Source organism: Ambystoma mexicanum, chromosome 8 (genome assembly GCF_040938575.1).
Source record: "Ambystoma mexicanum isolate Mex_15411 chromosome 8, UKY_AmexF1_1, whole genome shotgun sequence".
NCBI lineage: Eukaryota > Metazoa > Chordata > Amphibia > Caudata > Ambystomatidae > Ambystoma > Ambystoma mexicanum.
The window spans coordinates 1084549512-1084573348 of NC_090929.1; the positions used below are offsets into that span (position 1 = coordinate 1084549512).

Below are 23837 nucleotides of genomic sequence, written 5' to 3' on the forward strand. Positions count from 1 at the left end.
ATAGGCGTGATGAGGCATACATTGAAAGTGCAAGGCTAGTATACATAGATAAGAGAATGGCACTAGCGTTGATTGCACGGTCCTAGAAGAGGACGTCTAACACGGTGGGGGGTCTTTTGAGGTGAGCCACAGTTTAGTGTTTTTTCTGAAGTTATAGAAGGATTGGTCAGCTCTTAGAGTGGTAGATAGGGAATTCCAAAGTTGGGCCACCATGACGGAAAAGCTGCTGCCACATGTTTTTTTTCAATTTGAACCTAGGGACTCTTAGGCAGCTGACTTTGGTAGTCCTAGTGGGTCGAGTAGAGTTGGTCTTGGTGAATTTCTCAGTGAGGTATTGGGGGGGCTGAGTTGTTGAGGCATTTGTAAGTCAGGGAGCCTGTTATGAGTTGAATTCTGTCCTTGATGGATAACCAGTTGTTATCACGTCTAAACCCAGAGATATGTTGTCTTCTAGCGATGCCTGAGGCTGTTCTAAGAGCGTTATTCTGGAGGAACTGGCTGCATCCTTACTGGCGAGCCATTGACTCAGGATTTGGGGGAACACTAAAGCCTTTCTGACACAGGAATTAATCAGCTACTTGATTTCTGGAGACTTCTATTTAAAGATCCATGGCTCAGATATGTGAAAACGAGGTTGGCTGAAGCAGGGGTGGATCACTGTTTTCATAGGCCAACTTTGCTGTCTTTCCTGACTTCCAAGTCTGCAATAATAAGAGTGCTTCAGTCTCTCTCGGCCAGTAGAGAGTCTTTAGAGCTCATGAATCCAGCCCATAGGACACATTTGATTATTACGTGCCCCAGCCTTCAAAAATATCTCAGCCGTCCCATCGCTTTCCTGTCTCAAGGACCTGTTTTAACTATATACATTTGAGAGCCTTGACGTTGGTTTGGTCTAAAGGGAGTGTGGATCAGTCATGTCCCTTTTGTAGGGTGTTCAAAGAAGGCCTGGCTCAATTTTTTGTTGTTGTTTTGTCCTACTTTTTCAGTGATCAGGGAACAAACATTGGAACACGTTTTGCAGGGCTGTGGCTTTCCATGTTATGAGCCCACACTGTATTATCTGTTACGGGCAGATTCAGTTCAGGTGGGGTGGGCCGTTTTCACAATCCTAAAGCGTGCCTGGTCACTAAGAGAACTTTTATTAAATTCGGACGGTTCATGATTTTATAGTTTTGTTGGGAAGCTTTCATGATGATTTAACCTGTTTAATGTTTATATGGATATAATGATGTTAATCTGTTCTGTCTTTATGGCATGCTATGTCTTATCGAAATAAACTTTATTTGATTGAAGTGTGTTGCTATGGCTGTGTTACTTTCTGTAAGGACGGACGATGTAGTAACTGGTTGAATGTCATCTGGTCCTTCTGAGCCGTAAAACAAACCCAGGGAAACTCCCAAGGTTCTGGTTGCACCCTTGTAGAACAAACTCTACTTTCCAACTTATATAAACTTATTTTCAAAAATGACTCTGCTCCTTCTTACCTTCTTATACAAATAGGGACACCAGGATTTAAATGCACTCAGGTCAAACCTGGTTCAGTAGTATAAATCAGAAAATACAAAGACCTGGTGCAAACTTTCCAAATTCATTCATAACAATCAGCCAACCCATTAAAATGCTTGTCTAAAGTGCTTGAGTGCTTTAACCAACCCAGTTCTAGAAGACACACGCAGTTACATCCTTGAAAATGATAATGCTCAAACACGTGTTCCCCATTCTTGGATATTAGTGAGTTGGTATGGTCAAACCTTGTGCTCCCAATAACTAAACATTACTTCACCTCCATAATTCCCATATTCATGCATTGATGATTCTCTTACCAATACAACTTTATCAAAACTCAAATCATTAAAGTCATAGTCCTTGTTTTCCTACTCAACTGTAACCAACAAGAAATGGCTGAGATTCTTAGTCATAAATCATTGCAAAATGACAAATGTACAGAGGCACTCATCAAACTCAAAACCCATCATACCTGATGAAATATAATATTGTCCTAATGGCACTGGAATCACTAATGCCTCTGGATTGCACGTGTTATCATGTGGATAGTCACGAGCTGTCTAAACAAAATAAAAGGCATACCACGAAATTGGAATACGAATACTTCACTACTAGTATTTAACTTGTTGGGTTGTATCACTTCAAACAAACGTACTTTATATAAGCTTAGTGTATTAAACCCAGCACCATGATGGGCTGTATACTGCCGGTTTGGGTTGCTTGCGTCCACCATCTTGTGAAATACAGGTAATTATACTCGTATTGATGTCATAGATTAACGAGTGACATCACGGACGTAACTAACGTCAGTAAATATGGTCACTCAGTGAACCCGTATTCTCCCCCTGGATTAGCATCACCCGTTGAAGCAATCAATCATCCACAAGCATCAATAAACTACAAAACATCTGAGATTCAGTGCTCCACATACAGTAAACATTCCAGAAACAAAAAAGAAAAAACGTGTTTAAAGCCATAGAATCAAAGTCCAAATAGACTCTAAACACTTTCACGTTGGGCAACTGTGCGCCCGTGACAATGTTCACCCACATAATACACATATAAAAATGAAACCAACATCACAACTTTCACATCTGTGGATTTCACGCTCACTTGACAAGGTTTCCATAAATTATACACATGTATGGTTGAAATCTGCATCCTGAACCTAGACTTTGGAATTCCAATATTCACTTGACATGGTGATCTGCCCCAGTGTCTGTGTCATGAACACACCAGTCTTTTACTAACTAACCATGCTTCCCATCTGCAACTGGGCCCTTTTTCCTCCACCACCACACTCTATCTGCAGCGTCCCCCAGGGCTCTATCTTATCACCTTGGCTCTTCAATATCTATCTCGCCCCTCTTGCTCACCTGATCTGCTCCTTCTCTCCTGATTTCCAGCGTTATACTGATGACACCCATCTTTCCTTCAAACCTCTCTACTAACCCCTCTTCCTCCTCTCTCATAATCGATTGTTTGACAGCCATCCAGGCATGGTGTGCGGCTAACAACCTCTGCCTCAATGCCAGCAAGACGGAGATCCTTCTCACCGGGACACCTGCGCCCTGTTTTCCTCCTACCCTCTGGCCACCCTCTCTTCGCCCTCCAGCCTCTCCATCCTGTGAGTCCAAAAACCTTGGGGTTATCTTCGACTCCTCTCTCTCCCTCTCCCCTCACATCTTGGCCCTTGCCAAGAAGAGCTCTGGTCCTTTCCAGGCTGGACTACTGCAACAGCCTCTTCCTCAATCTCCCCTGGTTCCTCCCTACGGCCCCCTAATCCAGAATAGGGCTGAAAGACTTATCCTTGAACTGAAGCCTAGGGACCATATCTCTCCAGCCCCACAATCTCTGCACTGGTTCCCGGTGACCACGAGGATCAAATTCAAGACCCTCTGAATCATCCACATGGCTTTCTGGGGCCTGGGACCACACTATGTCCAACTTTCCCTCCCTAAATACTCCCCTGCTAGAGCCCTCGGCTCCTCCAACTCTCTGCTGGTGAAACGCTTCTTCAAGCAGAGAATGGGGGGCAGGTCTCTCTCTTCGGCTGGTACCTCCCTTTGGAACAGCCTTCCTCCCCCTCTCAGACTTGAGCCGGACCTCCTTAAATTCCGGAAACCTCTTACCTCTGCTTTTCGCTTCCTCTTTCCCTTCTTCCTTCCTTGCTAATCACCCCCCATAGCTGCTGAGACTGGGCACCAGCATCCTCCAGCACCCTCCATCCACACGGCACTGCCCCTGCGGGCTCCCTGCCTGGTGGTTGCACATCCCTCCTGGGGTTCATCTCGCCTACCACTTAGCCAGATGCCTGCTCCCTGGCTCCCGTTGGCACTTACCTCCCCTGGGTCTACCAGCACTTGCCTGTTCCTTCCCCCCTCCCCACCCTATCCTCTGCACTTCTCTCCACTGCACTTGCACATCCAAATGCTACAAGGCATAGTAGGGCCATCATTGTATTTACTGCTCTTGCCAATATTATTTACTCCCCTGTTCCCTCCCCATTGTGCCTTGTGGCCCTTGAAAACATTATTCAGTTGTATAAGCACCTAACAAATGCTCAATAAATAAATAAAATACATTCTACCAGGAGTCTGTGAGAATAGACCCACAAACTGACCAAGCAGCTTTTGGCAGTCCTGCACTTCTCTTAGTTCAAGGAAGATTGGTACACCCTCCAGCCACCTATCAGCAGATTCTGAGTGCAAGTGGTCTGGGAGGGGATCAGATCCCTCCTCAGTCTCATCATCTGTCACCAGAGCCAAGACCAAGCCATCCCTGCTATTAAGTACTTTGAGATGGTTAACCTGAAAGACCCTGTGTATCTGCATAGGGGTCTTTGTATCAGCGAGGCATTTAACCACACTGATCTTCCCCAGGGCCATGTAGTGCCTAGTCCACTTATCATCAACATACTTGTTCAACAGGTTCTATAATCCATACCGTCTCTCCTGGAGTATATTCTGTCACAGTGGCTTTCTGATCATGCCAGTGCTTCATCAGTTCCTCGCTAGCCTACAGATGTGTAGTACTCTGTTCCATGTACTGGGCCATTCTGGATATGATCCCAAGCACAATCCATTATGTAGTGGTTATGACTTTCAGGGTTACACTCCCATCATTCTTGCACCAGACTTATGGGACCCCTAGCAGGAGGACCAAACAGAAGCTCAAAGGGATTGCACCCTACTCCGTTCTGTGGCACGTCCCAGTAGTGGCTGAAGATGAGGGTCAAACAGTAGATCTTTGAAAACTGAAAGCAGAATCAGGGGCTCAGTGGCCATTTTGAAGGCCAATGGGTGCTAAGGCCTCCAGCAGGGTGTCACCAGCAACAACTGATGGCCCTGCAACTGTGCCTGAAGTAGTGTAGGTGCTCCAGATGTTTGGACTACTCATCTTATCTCTACTCTCTCTCCTCACACATCTTCACCCATTAATGGTGGCACTAGATGGGAAGTACTCTTAGTGGGCTTCTCAGCATCCAGGTGTATTATTAATGTCTATTCAAATGGCACTATCATGGCTCAGGGTTCTCAACCCAACCTCCTCCTCTTCGACTGGCGTTTGTCGTCCCTCATCAACTTCCTTCCTACACCTGCCACTCCTTCTTGCTCTCCCTCTGCCCCTCCTCCTCCAACTGATGTACCACACCCCGTTACCCCTCATCGGATAACCATCAAGGACAGTAAATGACTGCATCTAGTCACGTTTAATGCTTGCTCTGCTATCAAACACTCTGCTGGCACGTGCCTCCTCCTTGAAGACCTTGACCTTGACCTCCATGTCCTCGCTCTCACTGAGACGTGGTTCAAGGACAGCTCAGTCAATGCTTTTGACTCCCTGATGTCTACAAGATCATCTCCAAGCCCCGTCCTAACCCCTCTTCCCTAATTCCCACTCAGCCATACACCTCCTTCGAGAGCCAGGTCTGCAAGCTGGTCATCTCTCTCACTTCCTCCCTGGCCATTGCCACTATCTACAGGCCACCTGGCTCCATCACCCTGTTCCTCTCAGAATGGGCCGATTTCTTCTCCTCTCTCCTCACATACACCTCTAAACTCCTTCTCTTGGGTGACTTCAACATCCATCTTGACTCATCAGTCACGGTGTCCACTCTCTTCCATGACCTCTGCACCCCACTCTCCCTCTCCATTCTCCCCTCTGGTCCTACCCACTCGGCTGGACACACTCTTGATGCATTGGTTCACACTGATCGTTTGCTCTCCGCCCCACTCACCACCCCACTCTCATGGCCAGACCGCCCCCTCCTCTCATCTCACCTCGGTCTTCACTGCCACCCGACCACACCTCCCCCAGCTCTGCCAACCCGGTTCACGGACATCCACCCGATGAAACGAGTGTCAGCTGCTACCTTGGCATCCACCTTCATCCCTCCTCCCCCCAACGCAGACTCTACCTCCGCTCTCAGCAACCTCCATCTTGCCCTCACTAACACTCTCAACATTCTTGCCCCAGTCATGAGGATCGGCCTGAAACATGTCACCAAGCGTAACACCTGGTACGACTCTGAACTTGCAGCCCTGAGACGCAAGAGCAGAGCTCTGGAACGGAAGTGGCAGACCTCAGGCTCACCCTCTGACAGACTGGCCCGTCGCCTTCTCCAAAGACAACACAGACTTTCCAGCCATTCCAAGAAAAGGGCCCACAACCAGGAGTGTATCTCTGGTGCTTCCAACAACACGGCTGAACTCTTTAAAACCTGCAAGGAACTAGCCACCCCATCAGCAGTCTCCACCTTGCCTCTTCCCTCTCAGACCCTCTGCAATGCATTGGCCACTCACTTCACTGCAAAAACTCAGGGCATCCTGAGCACTCTCTCTTTTCCTTCTCCCCTTCCCCTCCTCCCATCCCCCTGCCACCTATTTCCTCCCATCATCCCTCTGTCTTTCCTCCTTCTCTCCTATCACATCCAACAAGGTCACTAGAGTTGTCCACTCTTTGAAGGACTCCTAACAGGCTCCCCCTGTTCTTCCAGAACTATTAAGGACAATATCGGCTCCCTTGCCCCTGCACTTGCTGATTTCTGCAATTACACTCTTGCTACAGGGTATTTCCCCTCTTCCCTCAAGCACTTTCTTGTGCACCTCTTGTGCACCCCCTGCTGAAAAAACCTATCGGCCTAACTACCATCCCATCTCTGTCACCCCCTTCCTTGGGAAACCCTTGGAGAAGCTGGTCTACCCCAACTGGCCCTGCATGCTAAGCTTTTTGGTTGCCTACATGACCATCAATATGGTTTCTAAGCATCCAGAGGCACAGAAACTGCTGTTCTGATTCTGTGAAGAACTACTTGAATCTCTTTATTCTAACTCCCCTGCTATTCTCATTCTACTCAATCTCCCCTCTGCATTTGATACAGTCATCCACTCCATCCTCATAAAATGGCTCCACGATACCGTAGGTATCTCGGAGCGGGCACTGGACTGGCTGACCATCCCTCCCAGGTTATCCAGGGCTCTTTCTCCTCTCTCACAGCTTTCACCACCTGGTGGGTTCCCTAGGACTCCAACCTCTCTCCCTGGCTCTTTAACATATATCTTGCTCTGCTTGCACACCTAATTTCCACTTTCTCACCTTACCTCCAGTGTTACACAGATGACACACAATTCTTCTTCAAACTTCCCTTTGATCCTCTCCTTACTTCCTCTATCATTCCCAACTGCCTTTCTGCCATCCAGTCCTAGTGTGCCTTCAATGATCGCTGCCTCAACACCTGCAAGACTGAGATCCTTCCCATTGGGACTCCTGCTCCCTCTTTCTTCCCTTCACTCTGGCCTCCCTCTATGGCTCTCCCCCTTCTCCTTGATCCAAAGCCAGAAACCTTGGAGTCATCTTCGATTCCTCTCTTTCCTTCCTCCCTCACATCCAGGACCTTGCCAAAAAGGCCCACTTTCAACTCCACCTCCTCAAAGGAATCCTTTCTTTCCTCACTTCCCCCTGACGCTCAATGTCTCTAGAGCTCTGGTACTCTCTAGGCTGGACTACTGCAACATCCTCTTCCTTAGCTTAACCTCTTCGTCTCTATGTCCCCTCCAGCTTACCCAGAGTAGAGCTGTGAGACTTTTCCTTGTCCTCAAGCCCATGGACCGCATCTCTCCAGCCCTAAAATCTCTCCACTGGCTCCCGTTTGCTGCAAGGATCAAATTCAAATCCCTCTGCATCATCCACAAGGGTGCCTGGGGCCGGGGGCCATGCTATATACAACTGGCTCTCACCAAATACTCTCCCCCCAGATCTTTACGCTCCTCTGGCACCAACTCTCTACGTGTCAAGCACTTCTTAAAACAGGGAAGTGGTGGCCGATCTCTTTCTTCAGCTGGCTCCCTCCTCTGGAACAGCCTCCCCCTTCCTCTCCGTCTTGAGCCAGATCGCCTCAATTTCCAGAAGCTCTTCAAGACTTCCTTTTCACCTCCTCCTTCCCCCTCTCACTCCCTTGCTAAACACCACAGTCGCTGAGATTGGTGACTAGGGCCCTCATGTATCCTTCTGGGTCCTGCCCCCCCGCCCCACACCCCCGATTGCCTCCAGCCTCTGCCTACGCCCAGCACTTGCCTTTGGGTGCCCACTGGCCTGTGCTGTCTCGCATGCCTGCACATATTATTGGAAGTTGACCACTTAACAGCTGCTTGCAACTTACCTCCTAGCACTTCCTCTGTGGACACCCTAGCACTTACCCCCTTCCCTCGTCCCTTCTCTCTCTCTGCACTCGCACGTTCTGAATGCTCACAAGGCTCATTGTTAGTATTTGCCTTCCGTTCCCATGTTCCCTCCCTGCTGACCTTTGGGCGCTTTGAAACACAATCTACTTGATGTATAAGCGCCTTATAAATGCTCAATAAAATAACAAAATTAAAAATCATGGCAAAAAAGTGAAAAACATGATGTCTCCCCAGCCTCCACTGCTGGAAGAAGGCATACACCGCCCTGGCGAAAGGATCTGGCATCCAACTGAAGTAATCTGGTAGCTGAGTGTTTAGGCAGGACACAAAAAGTTATATCTGCAAGGGACCCGTCTTTGAAGTCTGAGAAACAAGGACCGATGGAGCCACCAGTTGTTCAAACCAGGCCATTGGCGAAAGCACCAGTCGACTTCCAGATTGAAAGATCCCGGAAGTTAATACAGCTAGACATTGATGTGAAACTGTAGACCAAAAGTCCCCAAAACATTCGGCCATATCCGAGAGGGAGCCAGCCATATCCCTGTCCAAATTGTTTATCTAACGGACCATCGAATTGTTGTCCATTAACAGGACTACCACTGCCTTGTTAAGATAGATTTGAAACAGAATACACAAAAACCCAAAGAACTTAAACCCAACAATCCCCACTGAGCTATTGAACTGAAATGACTTTCTCTGCTAGCATGCGATCGATGCAGTTTGCATGTACCATGCGTTGCTGCCCGTGTAGAAAATCGCAGCGTTTTGTTCATACATGCTAAATACACAGCTGCCTCGAACTGTTGCGCAAAGTGTATGAACCGTCTCTCTGTATCAATGCACACCGTCCCTGGAGCTCACGCTGGGGCCTGATTCTGAGCTTGTGTTAAATATAATAATAATAATAATTGGTTATTCATAACGCGCTTAATACCCAGAGGTTTCTAAGCGCGGATCCGTGGATCGAACCTGTGTTGCTCCGCATCATCTTGTTTCCAAGACGAGCGCGTTGCCCCTGGGCTATCCTCCCAAGCCAAATATAGCATGCAACACCGACATTCTCCCCTCCAGGTTGCAGCACCACCACCATTCTGAGGTGGATGGAAATAATGGAGGGGAAATGTGTTTTGTAGCAGCAAAAGCTGCTTAAATCTAGCGTTTAGATAGAAGCATCTGTACCAGGGGCACTGCAAGCATTTTCTAAAAGACGGACTCTTTTCTATTTTAAGAAAGTTTCCTTAAGCTTTTATTAAACTAGAAAAGTGGTGCTGCAGTCTAGGAAATGCTATTTTTATAAAGGAAAAAGTGTGCTGCAGCACTTAACGGCACCGCACTGGTATCCTGTTTTACTTCTCTCATTGACGTGCTGAAGCAGTGCTTTTGAGAGCACAATTCCCTCGCAGTGCCAGCCCTGCATTTCTCATGGTTGCTAAGGCTGTTGTCAAGGAGTAAATCAGGCACATGCTAAAGTCGTGGCTTTCATGCCAGACCGGCACATTAGCACTTTGTCCGAATATGGTGCTTTTAAAAAAAGTGTCCATCCTTCAGGGATGAACATTTCCCTGTTTTTGCATGCACCTCAGAATCGGCTCTGGTTGGTTCACACCGCAGTTCATGGTGCTAACAGCCAGAGGTTCCGCTGATGTCCACTAGAGGGAGCCATACTCCACGGAGAGTTGTTCAGGTCGCTGGTCAGGATGTGTGCCCGCAAACGTAGAGTCCCTGTCAGGGCTGAGGCAGACCCGGTCCGGGCTGATCTCGGGCCCGGCAAGAACCGGCCAAATTGGTTCACATGTTAGGAGGGGGGTTGTGGATATAGTCGTTTTTGTTATGTTCTTACTGCAATTTGGTAAGAATTAAGAAAAGATGATGTAAATCATAGAATCCTTGCCACGTGTGATGTTACTGTGCATATGGCAATGGTATGGCGGAAGAAATGTCACATTATAAAAAAAAACATAATACTGTTGTGCAAGGCCGCCAAAAAAGCAGCACTGTGCTATATATGACATCTTGACGTTACATGAATGCTTTTCTTTCAGTAATTCTGTTTACTATTTCCTACACAGGGATGTTGTCAGGGAAGCCACCCAGGTCCTGAGAAACGCAGCTGGAAATTTTTACATCAATGATAAATCGACAGGCGCAGTTGTGGCTCAGCAGCCTTTCGGGGGGGCCCGGTCCTCAGGTGAGATCTCATTTTCTGAATCGTACGTTTGAGGCGATAATTGACGACCCGTTCACTATTCAAATTGCACCTGTTGGTCTTTTAATCCACCAGACTCTCCCTCTCTATCCTCCTAAATCCGTCTCCAGTTCCACCCCTCTGCCCCTTTCTCTCTAAGGCCCTTCTCATCCCATCCCTTCTGCGCTTTTTTCCTGGCATATTTCCATTGCAACGCTCTGCCACCCCTAAGTTCCCTCAAAACTAAAATAGTTTCACTCCATGATAGCTAAGAAGCAGAAACGCCTCTGTCTGGAAGGGCCTCCCTGTCCGCTACCCAGCATAGCCCACCGCCACACTCTCATTTCTTTAAAGGCTATATATATGTCTATTTTATTTTATTACTGTACATGCTTCTATTGGCCCTCTTGTTTGTGCAATCGCCTCCACTGATCATCGCATAACTCCAACTGTTACCCCATCATTGTGAAGCCCCCCATTATGGGGCGCCTACTGTAAAGTTTTCCTGGTAGAAGCACTCCTCCCCTACCTTTAATACCAATACTAAACACAGGGACAGCGCCAGAGCATTTGGAGACCAGCATCCCTAGGGAGGTGGTAAACACCGGCGTTCAGCGCGGAAACCTGCTGCGTCACTGAAGGTACCAGACTACAGATGGCAAAGCAAGTGCTCTCTGGGTTTTTATACAAATAACTGTTTCTTCTACACAAGGCCCAAATAATCTTACTTCGGGTTCCACACAGTGAAACCATACTCTCCCCCGTTACAAGTTAGTCGGTAATTCGGCTGTAAATCCGTTTGATTTAACTTTACTGGTTTTACGAATGCTGCAAGGGCAGCGGAAAATCCTCCACTTTCCTGCAAAGTCCCAATTCAGCTGTGCAGTAAAAACAGCAGTAAGTGCGTCACCACCCCCAAACAATTGCGGTAACGGAACTGCTGCCACTTTTTTACTAGACCGTTGAATTCTTAGTGAGGCCCAACTGGATTGTTTCCAGTGCCTGAAATACAGTACTGTCCACATTCGTATATATAAGCAAAGTCTGCTTTGAGTCCTCTGTTTTTCAGGCAGCTATTGCAGCTATCTCAAAAGAAGCTTGCCCCTCTGCACGCTTTAAGAATTTGAATTGGAAAAGTCCTGGATGCCATTTGAACAGATAACCGAAAGTGGGTTGCCTTCTGGGACCACCTCATCCCACTGTCTCTCCTGCAAAAGAGTTCCTGTCCTCAGATGAATGGTTCGCCACCTAGATAGTGACCCCTGCTGTGCTTTCTCTGCCCCGGCCCCATGCAGTACTGCAGAGACCCTCGATGTGTCATCTAGCTCTCGCAGGCTCACCTCCCTCCAGTTGCTGCGCGCCGCCAACACTGTGCACACTGCTCTCACCCATCACTTTGCCCCTGTCCTCCTGGGCCCCTGCTGTGTTCAGGTCCCTGCCTCTCTTCACCCTTTTTCCTCTCCGAGTGCCCCTCCTCAACCTCCAATGTGCCTCTTATTATGTGACTGGCTCTTGGGCTGTTTCACGTTAATTCATAAACGGGTAAGACTTGAAGAAACGTCCAAACACAGTCAGCGGTATCCTAAGTGGAGTCAGGTGTTAAGGGTGAGAAAAAGTGGCGGTAACGGAATGACTGCCACTCTTCTCTCTCTGCCGTACTAAGAGTTTGGTCCTCGAGTGGGGGATTTACCTCCAGCATTGTGTTGGAGGTAAATCCTCCCAATTTCTGCTGAAAATCTGCAGAATTACTACTGTGGTAATTCTGCCGAAATTCCCAAATTAATCGGGATTAAAGGAATGGTTCAGTCAAAAAATGTTATTGTCCCTACGGGTCGGCCATGTGTTTTTAAGCCTAAGTCGCACGATTTTAGAAAAATTTCCTATGGACCTTACCCGAGTTTTCGTCCATTAAACGCACGCGAAAACAGGCACCAGGGCGCTGCCATTTTGTGATAATCCTATCACTTGCCCCATCTCCCTGGCTGACCTGCTTTTGCCGCACTAAATCATATCCCCCGCCCCTGAGCCTGACATTATCAAAACATTCATATTCCCCGCCTCTCTCCGTGTAGTTACTGTGCTGCGTAGGCAAACGCGCCCAATCGTCTTCTACGCGACTTCACACAGAACCCGGAAGCCAACACAGATCAACTCACAACACAGCGCGCCACTATTCGGAATATGAAACTGTACTTTAAAATCAAACAGAAACACGGTACATTTGGTAAAGTACATTTATTTGACATTAAATGTTTATAGAATATTCATTAATTGGCATATTAAATCAGAATGTGATTTTTTTTCTTTTCTCTCTATCCGCAAATGCTGTTCCGTTTTATCGTGAGTCACTCGCTGTTCCTTTATGGTACACAGGGTGTTGGTTTTCATTAAAAGAAGCACTTTGGTTGCACGGTGAACCGCAATGCTGTTCCATCAACTAGGCACTAGGCCAGCGTAAAGGTTGATATGTTGCTTCTAGCCGCTAGTACTGCGTAAGGGCATATGGGCCCTTGGCGATCGTCCCATAAGATCGTCAAAGTGGTGCAGTTGTTTACGAGAAGCTGCAGCTGGCGGTTGAAAAAACCATCTGCCGGGGTCTGAAACTGGTGGCAGTAGCAGTAGGGTAGGATATACCTGTTTTGAAAACATAAAACTTATAAATAGTCTCGCCAGCCGATCTTTATTACTATTATTCATTTTATTTATTACGGCCGATCAGAAACTATTTGCTTGCAAGGATAGTGCAATGGAGAATGTTCGGCTCTAAAATCAATGTGAAGACTAACGAAATAAATCGAGGTTAACACACAATGAGAAACAACTGTTTGTCTACATGCGTGTGGAATGTGGACCTGCATGCTCATGTGCCCGGTACAAAGACGATCCCACAAACGTTTTACTTGCTCTTCATTCATTCATTCGTCCATTCATTAATTCTTCATTCCGGTATAATACCGTTTAAGGAGTTACTTACATTATATTTGCAATTTCCATTGTGTCTCTGCGTAATGCAGTCCATAAATCCCACTGTGCTCGTGACAACGATTTTTCGTATACTGAGCTAACATGAAACTCGGTCTAGTTTCCGAATTTTCTTCCTTATCGTCTCTTACGTTATTGCCCACCTCCTTCAAATGAAGTCCTTTTGGCATGGTCCCTGTCTCTCAAGGTCAAAAAACAATAGAACCTTATACTGCCAGTGCGAGTTGTGGGCCTACATTCTTACTTTGCAACATCCCGTAGTAAAGCCATCTGTGAGAACTTGAATTTTCGAATCCATCTATGTACTGGGCCTCAATGTGCAAATGCAAACTGGCTTCTCTCCCATCTGCAACGGCTCGCTTGGCGCGGTCTAAGGCCCCCAATTTTGTCCTCGTTGTCCGCGAGCTTTGCAGCCCTACAGAACCATAACTATGGGGATATTGATTTTTTGGGGAAGGTCAGGGAAAGTATAAGGTACCTGAGGAACTGAGTTGAAAGTGAGATTTATTGTTTGTTTTATTATTTGCAATACGCAAGCCTCCCCTCGGTTAACAGTGCGCAGCATTTACATGAGATTGCGAAACTTAGTTACATCAACAAAAATATATACATACACATATTGACAAGGTCAGCGATATGAGGTGAATGGAGAGAGAAGTCAAAGATGACACCCAGGTTGCTCGCCACCCAGGATGGTGAAGGTAGGGGTTAGGGTTTGCATACTTTGTATGTACACTGTACAATAACATTTTTTTACAAAAAGACAATCAGATTATAATGATTTAAACTGGGATTTGTACTTCTCAACGAGTTCTTCTTTGGGTGGACATGGCACAGTGGCAATGTTTGGTGGCAATGCATCAGTGCTCGGCACAGAAACGCTCAAAATTCCATATCTGTGCTTCTCGAGTACAGCAACAATAAGGCCTTTAACAAAGTCGAACTCCATTTCCTTTGATCACCCATTGCTTACTTCTTTTTGCAAAGGCCGTAGTGTAGCGAAGCATACCTACATTACCTGTAGTTCTAGATTGTTCACAGCACACATCCTCGTTATGGGCCAAGACCGCAATTAGAGTCCTATATTTCATGCCCTGCATGCTGAAATGCAAGCGCTTTGGCCTGTACTTTAGGCACATATTGTGGAACACTTCCAAACCTCATTTGTGACAGAATTCTGTCAGCCCCCTCAAATCTCTTGATAGAGTTTTATCGAAAAAAATCTTCTCAATGGCTTTGTGTGTGGGTGAAGATTGAACCAACCACTTCTTCTTCCGTGCCTCCTCTGGGGACAAAGGCCATGTTCACATTGGTGGAAATGTAGGTTTTCTGTCCAGCGGTGAACGTGGGTACAGTGGTGCATCAGTGACCGCCATTTTTCAAGTAGGATTTCCACTGACCCTTCACAAGTTTTGGAGCTCCACCAAAGATGGTTGCTGATAGACTGCTTTCCAAACCTTTTTTTTTCCCTGCAGCCGAGATTTTCTTATTGATTGATTTAGCAAGATGCCATACATCAAATTGATGTTTAATATGTTGGAACTGCTCTCTCGCTGTCTTGGAAATTGAAACGTGTCTGTCCGTGGCTTTGAGGTCGATGTGCATTCCCCTCGATTGTAGATATTCCACTGATTTTATAAATCCTAGTTTCTCCATGGCCACTGAGGATTTACATTGGGACACCTGCACGACCACCGAACTCACAATTTTCTTACTATCCATGTCCTGAAAGTGGTAGGTGCAGTACTTGGCAGAAAATCCAGGGCTGTCGCACTGTCCATCGCCGGCTAGCCTGAATCGTTTGCCTTCGAATGTACTTGCTAGAGACAATTGGTCAATTTTCCAAGCATCACTAATGGCCGGAAATAGATAATCACGTTGGTATCTGTAGTACTGTGTTTTAGAAATGAAATGGAGTCCCACAAACTGAAAGAAAGACTTTAACTTTCTAAAACTGGAGCCACTAAAAAGTGATGCAGCTGCACACAGTAGATTGCCTGCTGGCAGTTTCCCCAGCATCGGTTGTGCAGACCATGAGAACGTATGATTTAATCTACAGGCGGCATGTATTGTGACGTTACTGCCTTGTTTTTAACGAGTCACATGAATCAATGGCTTCCGACATACTTTCCCTCTGACGGAATACCCACATTTCAGCATACTTATAATATCCATCAAACAACTGTCGAATAGTATGTATTTGCCTCTTTCATTAGACTGTCATCCGGCATCACACTTGTTTCGGACTGCATCGTTGAGGACATATCAGCAGCATTGAAAGAAATATTGCTGATATCAGGTTCTGATGCGTCGATGAATGCTGCTGCTTGTTCATTCTCTGTCATTTCAACATCTGTTACTTCAACATTGATGGGAGAACACAACAATGTCGACAGCTTTTTTGGTGGTAATTTTTTGGCGGGTGTAGATTGTGTGAATTGATCTGCGACTACTTCAGAGCTATCTTCAATACATTCAGTATCATCTTCTTGTGGTGTTGCAGTCGCACTGTAGCAATGGTCCTTTACAACTTTACTGGATTCTCCGGACACATTCATTTCATGTTCTGGCCATTGGACATGAGCATCTCTAGTCTCAACACGCGGCGTCTGAATGAATAGTTCCTCCATAGTGTAAATGGTCTGGCAAGCAACATCTCACTCGCTTCACTGTCTGTGTATGTATAGTTCGTACTCCCATGGGTAACGAGAGGACAGATTGGAAAAGGCATGTTCAGTTTAAACACAAGATAAAGGATCGTACAATTGACTGGAAAAAAACATAAAATAGTCCCCAGCACAAAAAAAATTCTAAAGTTATGAACTGATTGTAACTAACCTTATTTTTGTTTCTTTTCTTTGCAACTTTTTTGACTCGACCTTCAACATCTGCACGCTGTAGCTCCGATTCGTTTCCGCATCTCTTCCCTTACTGTTGCGCTGCAACGACTATATTTTCTGTATCCGCATAGACAGTACGGATTGGGCTCCATCGACTCCCTGAAACACAGTACTTTCATTACTATGTATCACAATATTGTTAGCGTAAAACACACATGAGGACGAACACACAGGTACATCTCAATAGCTAAACACGATTTAAACATTGTGTAGAACAATCAAACGACAAGTATTCGAACTCTGATGACCTAGTTCAATGGAACTGTCAGTATCCATACCTCTGGCTCTGCATGGACTGCCATGAATGATTGTATTGGAGAGGATGCATCAGCAACTCCCTGAAACACAGTACTTGCGTTAGTATGGTTTTCAATATTGTAAACATACACACACTTGGGGTCGACGGCACAGGTACATATAAAGAGAGAACCACAAATGATGCTTTGTCTAAAAGAATCAAGGAATATTTAAATATGATCCGATTTATTCGACTTATTTCTCCGATTTCTTTACATCTGCATCATCTAAATGGGATGTTGTGATTGTAGTGGAAGCTCCATCGTCTCCCTGAAACACAGTACTTGCGTTAATAGGGAAGAAAGTATAGCAAATGGAATCACGTTATATGATCACGCTTGATCGAGCTGTCAGTATCTATACCTCGTGCTGCTGAAGAATATCTAGGGATGTTGTTAATGTAGTGCGCACTTCCGAAAGCTGTTGCGCCGATTCGTATCCGCATGGTCCCGCTTCCACTTCCCCTGGAATTACTTGAATGTCAGGCTCCGCATCAAGTGCGGGGGTTGACGCTTCAACAACTGCCTGAAACATAGTATTTGTATTAGTAAGGATTACAATATTGAAAACATAACATAGACTTGGGGTCGACCGCACAGGTACATATCAGTGGCTAACCACAAATGAAACATGGTGTAGAACAAACGACAAGTGTTCCAGTCCTGATGATCACGGTCGATAGAGCTGTCAGTATCCATACCTCGTGCTGCTGAAGAACATCTAGGGCTGTTGTCAATGTGGTGGACGCTTCAGCATCTCCCTGAAAGACAGTACTTGCATTAGTATGGATAATACTAATTATAACTGAAAACAAACACCAGGGGACGACAACTAAGGTGTATATCAATTGGAAAGCACTAACCAAACAATTGGTAAAATAATCACACGATACATAAAAACTATTACTTGACATGCATAAAACAAGTCTGTAGCGGAATAGCCAAGTAAGATTACCTGATATGCGCTAGAAGTGGTTGATAACTGCGAGCACGTCACGGAAGTAGAATGTTCTTGCTTCAGATTCAAGGGATAGTCAAGCAGTTGGAAAGGTAAATTATTGTTTGATAATGAAATGCCAATATTTAAAATTGCCATGTGAGGAGACAGAATACTCGAGAAATGAATTGAAAATGCGCAATATATCACAGTTCCCTGTGCCCATTTATAGATTTCGTTTGTGGGTTAATATATTGATAAATGCCATTGTTCAAAAAGCTATACACTCATATCAAAGTCGAAAGTATTACAAATTGGAAACAACACCTAAAATATCAATGAATCCACTTGGCTCCCTACACACTACCGCAAGGCCTAAAGCTAAAAACGGACACTTGACTCACCAGTGGCGGAATGTGGACGAATAGAGTAGGAATAGCGTTTGCGAGCAATTTTCGTGTCGTTCGCCGTTTATTCTTCTTTGTTACCCAAGATGTGGCGTACATGTTCGAGGGAAAGTGCCGGCTTCAGATGCGGTATCGATCACCCCTCTTGTCCTCAAAGACTTGTTGGACTCTACTTTCAAGCCCATGCAGTGGATATCCGCAATGTCTGACCCATTCTCTTATTCGATCAACAGTTTTCGGGATTACATGCATTGTAGTGCCTTCAGATTTAGCATGGGTCTTCGAAGGGCAACCGCTAATCGAACAGGCAGGCATTGTTGAAAATTCAGAAAAGTAAATATCGACATTATTAAACAATCTTGATGAATAAAAATGTGATACAAAAGTAAATGAACCATACAATGTTCAATGCAAAGTTTGTTTTACTCGCCGGAACTATACCAGTTCATCATGTGCGGCTTAGTGTTTGCATAAGTTGCAGAAATTTGTAAATAATGTGACTAAACTCTGAACATGTGACTCGTCCCTTGGATGTTCTGTCTTGCACGAGAAGGAAACATGCTTACATTATAGACTGGACCCCCGAAGGATGCAATTCGATGACAATTGACACAGAAGAAAATAAATAGATCTATCGATAGCATAAAAATTGAAACTCAAGTCAATAGCAATGAGCCAAATGAACATACCACTATTGGGTACTCTAATCGCAAATAGATAGAAATTCAAAAATGACCGAAATATGACTAGGATACATGGCCTTACCTTGACCAACAAACAGTTGGATTCAGCAGGCTGAGCAGTATGTTGCATGAGAACAGGTAGATGGCCACAGGTAGCACACTGACGAGTTTGCTCGAAGCGGTCACAGATGGCACGACGATGAGCAGATTAGCATAGATCTCAGTGCTTCTCAGGTTGAACGTTCAGGAGTTGACTTGCAAAGCACAAAGATGTTCTCATGAGACATATCAAGTGGTTTCTAAAGTATTAGAAACAGGGGTGTGTTTGTGAATGAATGACATGTGTATGTCGTGATATTATGTGGTTTGCAGGGGGGCGGCCAGCATCAGGCGGGGCCTGCCTGGAGACACAGGGTCTGAGGAGGCCATGTGAGCGATTGCCCCTTTGGCGTGGGATACCTTTTGAAATGTACATGGTGTTTGGCACCTTGGCCGTTATCGCCCCTGACAGCACATCATGGCAGCGCTCATCCACAGGTGCGAAATGCCTTTGAGAGGGGAGGGGGGGTGGATGGATGGGCCGGTGGGCGTTCAGACAAGGCACAGGAAGACTGCTGAATGGAGACACACTTACGTGGATTGCAGGGGGGCGGCCTGCCTCAGGGGAGGGCTGCCTGGAGACACGGGGTCTGAGGACGCCATGTGAGCGATTGCCCCTTTGGCGTGGGATACCTTTTGAAGTGTACATGGTGTTTGGCACCTTGGCCGTTATCGCCTCTGACAGCACACCATGGCAGCGCTCATCCACGGGTGCGAAATGCCTTTGATAGGGGAGGGTGGATGGATGGGCCGGTGGGCGTGCAGGCAAGTGTGTGGGAGCGAGGGGCCATCAGGCCCCTCTCATCCTTTCCTTCTCAGTAGAAACTCGGACCAAGTGCCTCCAGTAGTGGGTTCGCCCCTTGCCCTTATGTGATGTTAACTTTGGTTGACATTCGCGTAGATGGGACCACTGAGCAGGACACGGGGCATCCATTGTTGTACCCCCTTTCGACTCCGTCTTGATGACCAGGCCTCACTGCGATAGTACAGCGCGCAGAGCACATGGCCCCCACCCTCGTTCCCACTCTGACTGGAAAACTCCAGAGGTATTTACAACAGTTAATAAATGTAACACATCAATCGTCCTCTGAGATCACTGTCCTGCATGTGAACCAGCCTGAACTAAGCACATAGCTTGTTCATCTCCACAAACGTGTCCTTGCCCACGCACCCTCGCCAGTGGAAACTTACTGCCATTCTGACCCTGTGTCCCTGCAAGGTATTCTCTTCATGTGCCAGACCACTGACCACGCCATGATGCCCGCCTAGCAGATCCCCAACTAACATTAGACCACTACCACAGTATATCGTTGCCTATCAATAACAAATGACACATACCGGAGATTCTTGTGAGCACAGACCCACACTTCAACCAGTGTGTTAATTGATAGTATAGATATATGTGTGACTTTTATAGAGACATAACCTACTGAAAGACTTTGAACAAGTGTTATTTAGTGCATGCATTATTGAGAATATATTATGTTAGCTTAGATAGTACCCACCCCGCTTCACAGCGACCTGACCTTCACCCATTCGGAGCACAGATGTCTGACGTCCATCCTTGAATGGAGACACACTTCATTCATTTAAAAAATCGAAACAAACGTTGTTGACAGATATCTGGTGTTTTATTTTGTATCTTATTTTGATGGCACAAAAATACAAGACTTTACACATTGTACAGGTCAGCTTGCAGCACAGCGAAGGAAAATCCCCTGTACGGACCGCTGTCACTCGGGAAAGTTTCTCTTATGGCACGAACGGCACAGGCGGGTATTACTCTTCGAACGCGGTGTCCAAGCCTCCCGTGAAGCCACCATGTAAAGGAACGATAGGCCACCAGCCATTACCACCTGTGAAAAAGAATGATACAAACTGTTTTTAAATGAACAAGATAAGTTTATTAAACGTTTGTTGTCAATGACAATTCTTGTAACTAATGGCATTCTGCTTGGACAAATGCTATCTAGAGACTGCACACTATTGAACGACTTTCATGCGTTAACATGATATGTATATGTAATTTTGGATATAGTAGAAGACCATGAAATAGGAGTGGCATCACAAGCAGAGTATACTTACTCGTTACTCGGATTACGAGGACGAACAGTTGCGCGAAGTTCGTGCATAAGCACCATCATTATCCTCAACACGTGCCGTGTGAGGCAGGCTGCCCTGAAGTCTGGCAGCTCGGTGATGCATTGCGGTCGTGTCTCGCCTTCCGAGATGTAGGCCATGCATCCCGAGTTTTCACAGCAGCAGCGGTTCTCCTCCTCGGTTGGCATTAGCTCGCACCGATTGCATGTGCACCAGGTGGAAACACCGTCCATGCGACTAGGTCCAGTGTCTTCATCCGTTGATTCATCCTGCCAACTGCCGTCCGAAGCCCCATCGTTTTCGCGTGTTTCCCTTTCCAGTAGTTCCTCCTTGGTATACTCGGGCTCGTACAAGTAGGGCATTATTGTAGCCATTGTGTGGTAAACAAACTAAAATAATTTATAGCGATGAAGCCCGTGTTCACACGGGCTACAAGCGGCAAAGGTAGCTGACCAGAGCACAGAAACGAGTCACAGAATACTCAAAGTAACACAGAGAGAGGAATGGAATCGAAAATCTGCTGCTGTGTGTTGTGAAACGGTCTGTTTATACTTATTGAGTAAAGAGGCTTCCTGCCGTTTCCATGGCGACACGTCATTAGCTCAAGCGCAGCGATTGTTGACACGAGACATGCTTTGGCGTTGTGAAATGGGCGGTACGCGTCTGCTGATGACAGGCTCTGGGGCGGGGGATATGATTTAGTGCCGCAAAAGCAGGTCAGCCAGGGCGATGGGGCAAGTGATAGGATTATCACAAAATGGCAGCGCCCTGGTGCCTGTTTTCGCGTGCGTTTAATAAATGAAAACTCGGGTAAGGTCCATAGGAAATTTTTTTAAAATCGTGCGACTTAGGCTTAAAAACACATGGCCGACCCGTAGGGACAATAAAAAATGTTGAACCATTCCTTTAACCCTGCCACCACCACTCGTAAAAACCACTAGACCAACTGGCGGCAAGAGTAATTCCGTTGGGCAGTATTCTGGAGGATGTACTGCCAGAATACTGCACAACTTGTAATGATCTATGTTGTCAAGACATGGAGTAGCTGGCTGGCATGCAGCTAAGATCAGGAACCTCAGTTGGGGTACAGCTGGTATACCTTTAAGTCTGGATCCTTTAGTTTCCTTCAGATATGAGTGAAAAAAAGACAAATCAGCCCTGCCTTGTTCGGTAGCCCCCACTCCATTGTAAGACACGCATTGAAATTCACTGTCTTTAAATACAACTGTCCAACTTAAACGACATACAAATCCTGATTAGCAGTAACATGCCATACATTCATAAGAATCTGTGATGTATAATTCTCTTAGAATGTTTATGCTTTTGGGAACTGAGCACGTGCACAGCCATCCTTACCCTGAAAGTACCAGATGGCCCTTGGACCCCAATGGAGGGACGCCCAATCTTTGAATGCTCACATGCAAATTCCGAGGCTATCCGAATCAGTGTGTATTGGGGGTGTTGTGAAATATGAAATGAGCACCAACCCCAATGTGCTCAATGAATCAAGCATGTAACGTTTTTTATCACAGACATGTGTGTCAAATCCAAAAGATAAACAGTCATTCTTACAGTCCCAAAGTGCCCTTTTTGGGACCATGCAAATGACAGACTGGGACCCTCACTGATGTTGTCCCCTCCCCCTTTCGTGGAGGGGTATTTTGAAAAGAACAATAGGAGTATACCAGACTGTCCATCTTCATAATGTATACTTATAAGTTTTGATAATGTGCTTTGCTCAGTAAGTGTAAAGTTCTGATTATGACTAAAATCTATACTGGAAGGGGCCAGAGAGGAGAGCACAGGGAATGAGGAAGAGAGAAAGATTGGATGTTTAGATCAATGATACACTGGGTACAGCTAGTAATAATTTGCCAATGTATGTAGTGCTTCATGGCGGATTCTTCCAGCTTCTAAGCACTGTAATTATGAAAATTATTAACCACTCATGGTACTCAACGTATCGACAATGGGGGTGGGGCGGGGGGATAGCATTAGTGAAGAGCCAAGTTGGCCCGACCAAGGTATCAAACTCATTATAATTACGGTATTTATTGAACGCGTGCCTAGCTTCTGGGAGCACTGAGTGCTTTACAATCAACTCATGGCGCACAGCATTACCTTAGTCTGAAGGAGATCTTTTGCGTTTGACCTATCCTCTCTCCTCCCTTTAATGTTATCAAAAATAATTTGGGAAACTGGCCCCTGGCCCAGAACCTCCAGTCCAGAGGATGTAGTGTGGGAAAGGGACGAAAGTGAGTGTTGGAGGAGGCAGGCCGCTGACGTAGCCCACCAAAGCTGAACTGGTGATAAATTCCTGCCGCGCCATCTCTTTGTGCCACAAGTCCTTTTGTCAGTGGCCAGTGCAGGTTGCGCGTCTTTTTCCTTCAAGCGGTGGCACAGGAAGGATGGCGGCTTTGCCCACCTGGCTGCCTGAGCCCAAGCTTTAGATCAGCAGTGGCAGTTTTTTATCGCAAGCAGGATAAGGATGGGTGTGGTATTCGTTGTGGAGGAAGGGCACCTGGAGGCAGCAGAATAGTTTGTGTTTGGAAGAAGACTAGTGTGGGTACGACAAGGTGAGGCTTGTGACGTGTTTCCCAATGCAGGTGGATCAACCTGCGGCAGGTATCGTATTCTACCAGTGCGTTGGGGGAAGGGAATCTGGACAAGCAAAGCCCCTCTTCCACTCACGTTCACCTTCAGTAAGGAGAGTGCCAATAGGTGCGCCCAATATCTGGGTTCTTTCCCTGTCAGTTTGTGTGTCTGTCTCATTTGTAAATATGAGGGTAAAGGCCTGTTTCAAGCTCAATGTGCGACTTCTTTCTTGTTATCTAGATGATCTCTCGTGTCCAGATTACTTTGTGTCCCCAGGTTAATGTATACCCCTGAAATTATGGCTTGACCAGGTTGGGGCAGGCTCAGCTTCCCCAACGCCCTATCCCATACGTTCCCCCGTAGATGGTCACATTTTTGCTAGACCTAACCAAAGCCTACCACCTTCTACTCCACCATCTTCAATAGAAATGGTAGGCAGGTCCCGCACGATTTGTCCAGGTCCG

General features: G+C 46.2%; 1 protein-coding gene across 1 annotated transcript in view; it reads left to right on the forward strand.

The window, feature by feature from the left end:
- ALDH4A1 (aldehyde dehydrogenase 4 family member A1) overlaps nt 1–23837 on the forward strand; it is a 442959-nt gene that overhangs the window by 413997 nt on the left and 5125 nt on the right. Inside the window, exon 14 of the mRNA XM_069611079.1 lies at nt 10259–10377. Coding sequence (XP_069467180.1) covers nt 10259–10377 — 119 coding nt within the window. The remainder of the gene's footprint in view (nt 1–10258; nt 10378–23837) is intronic.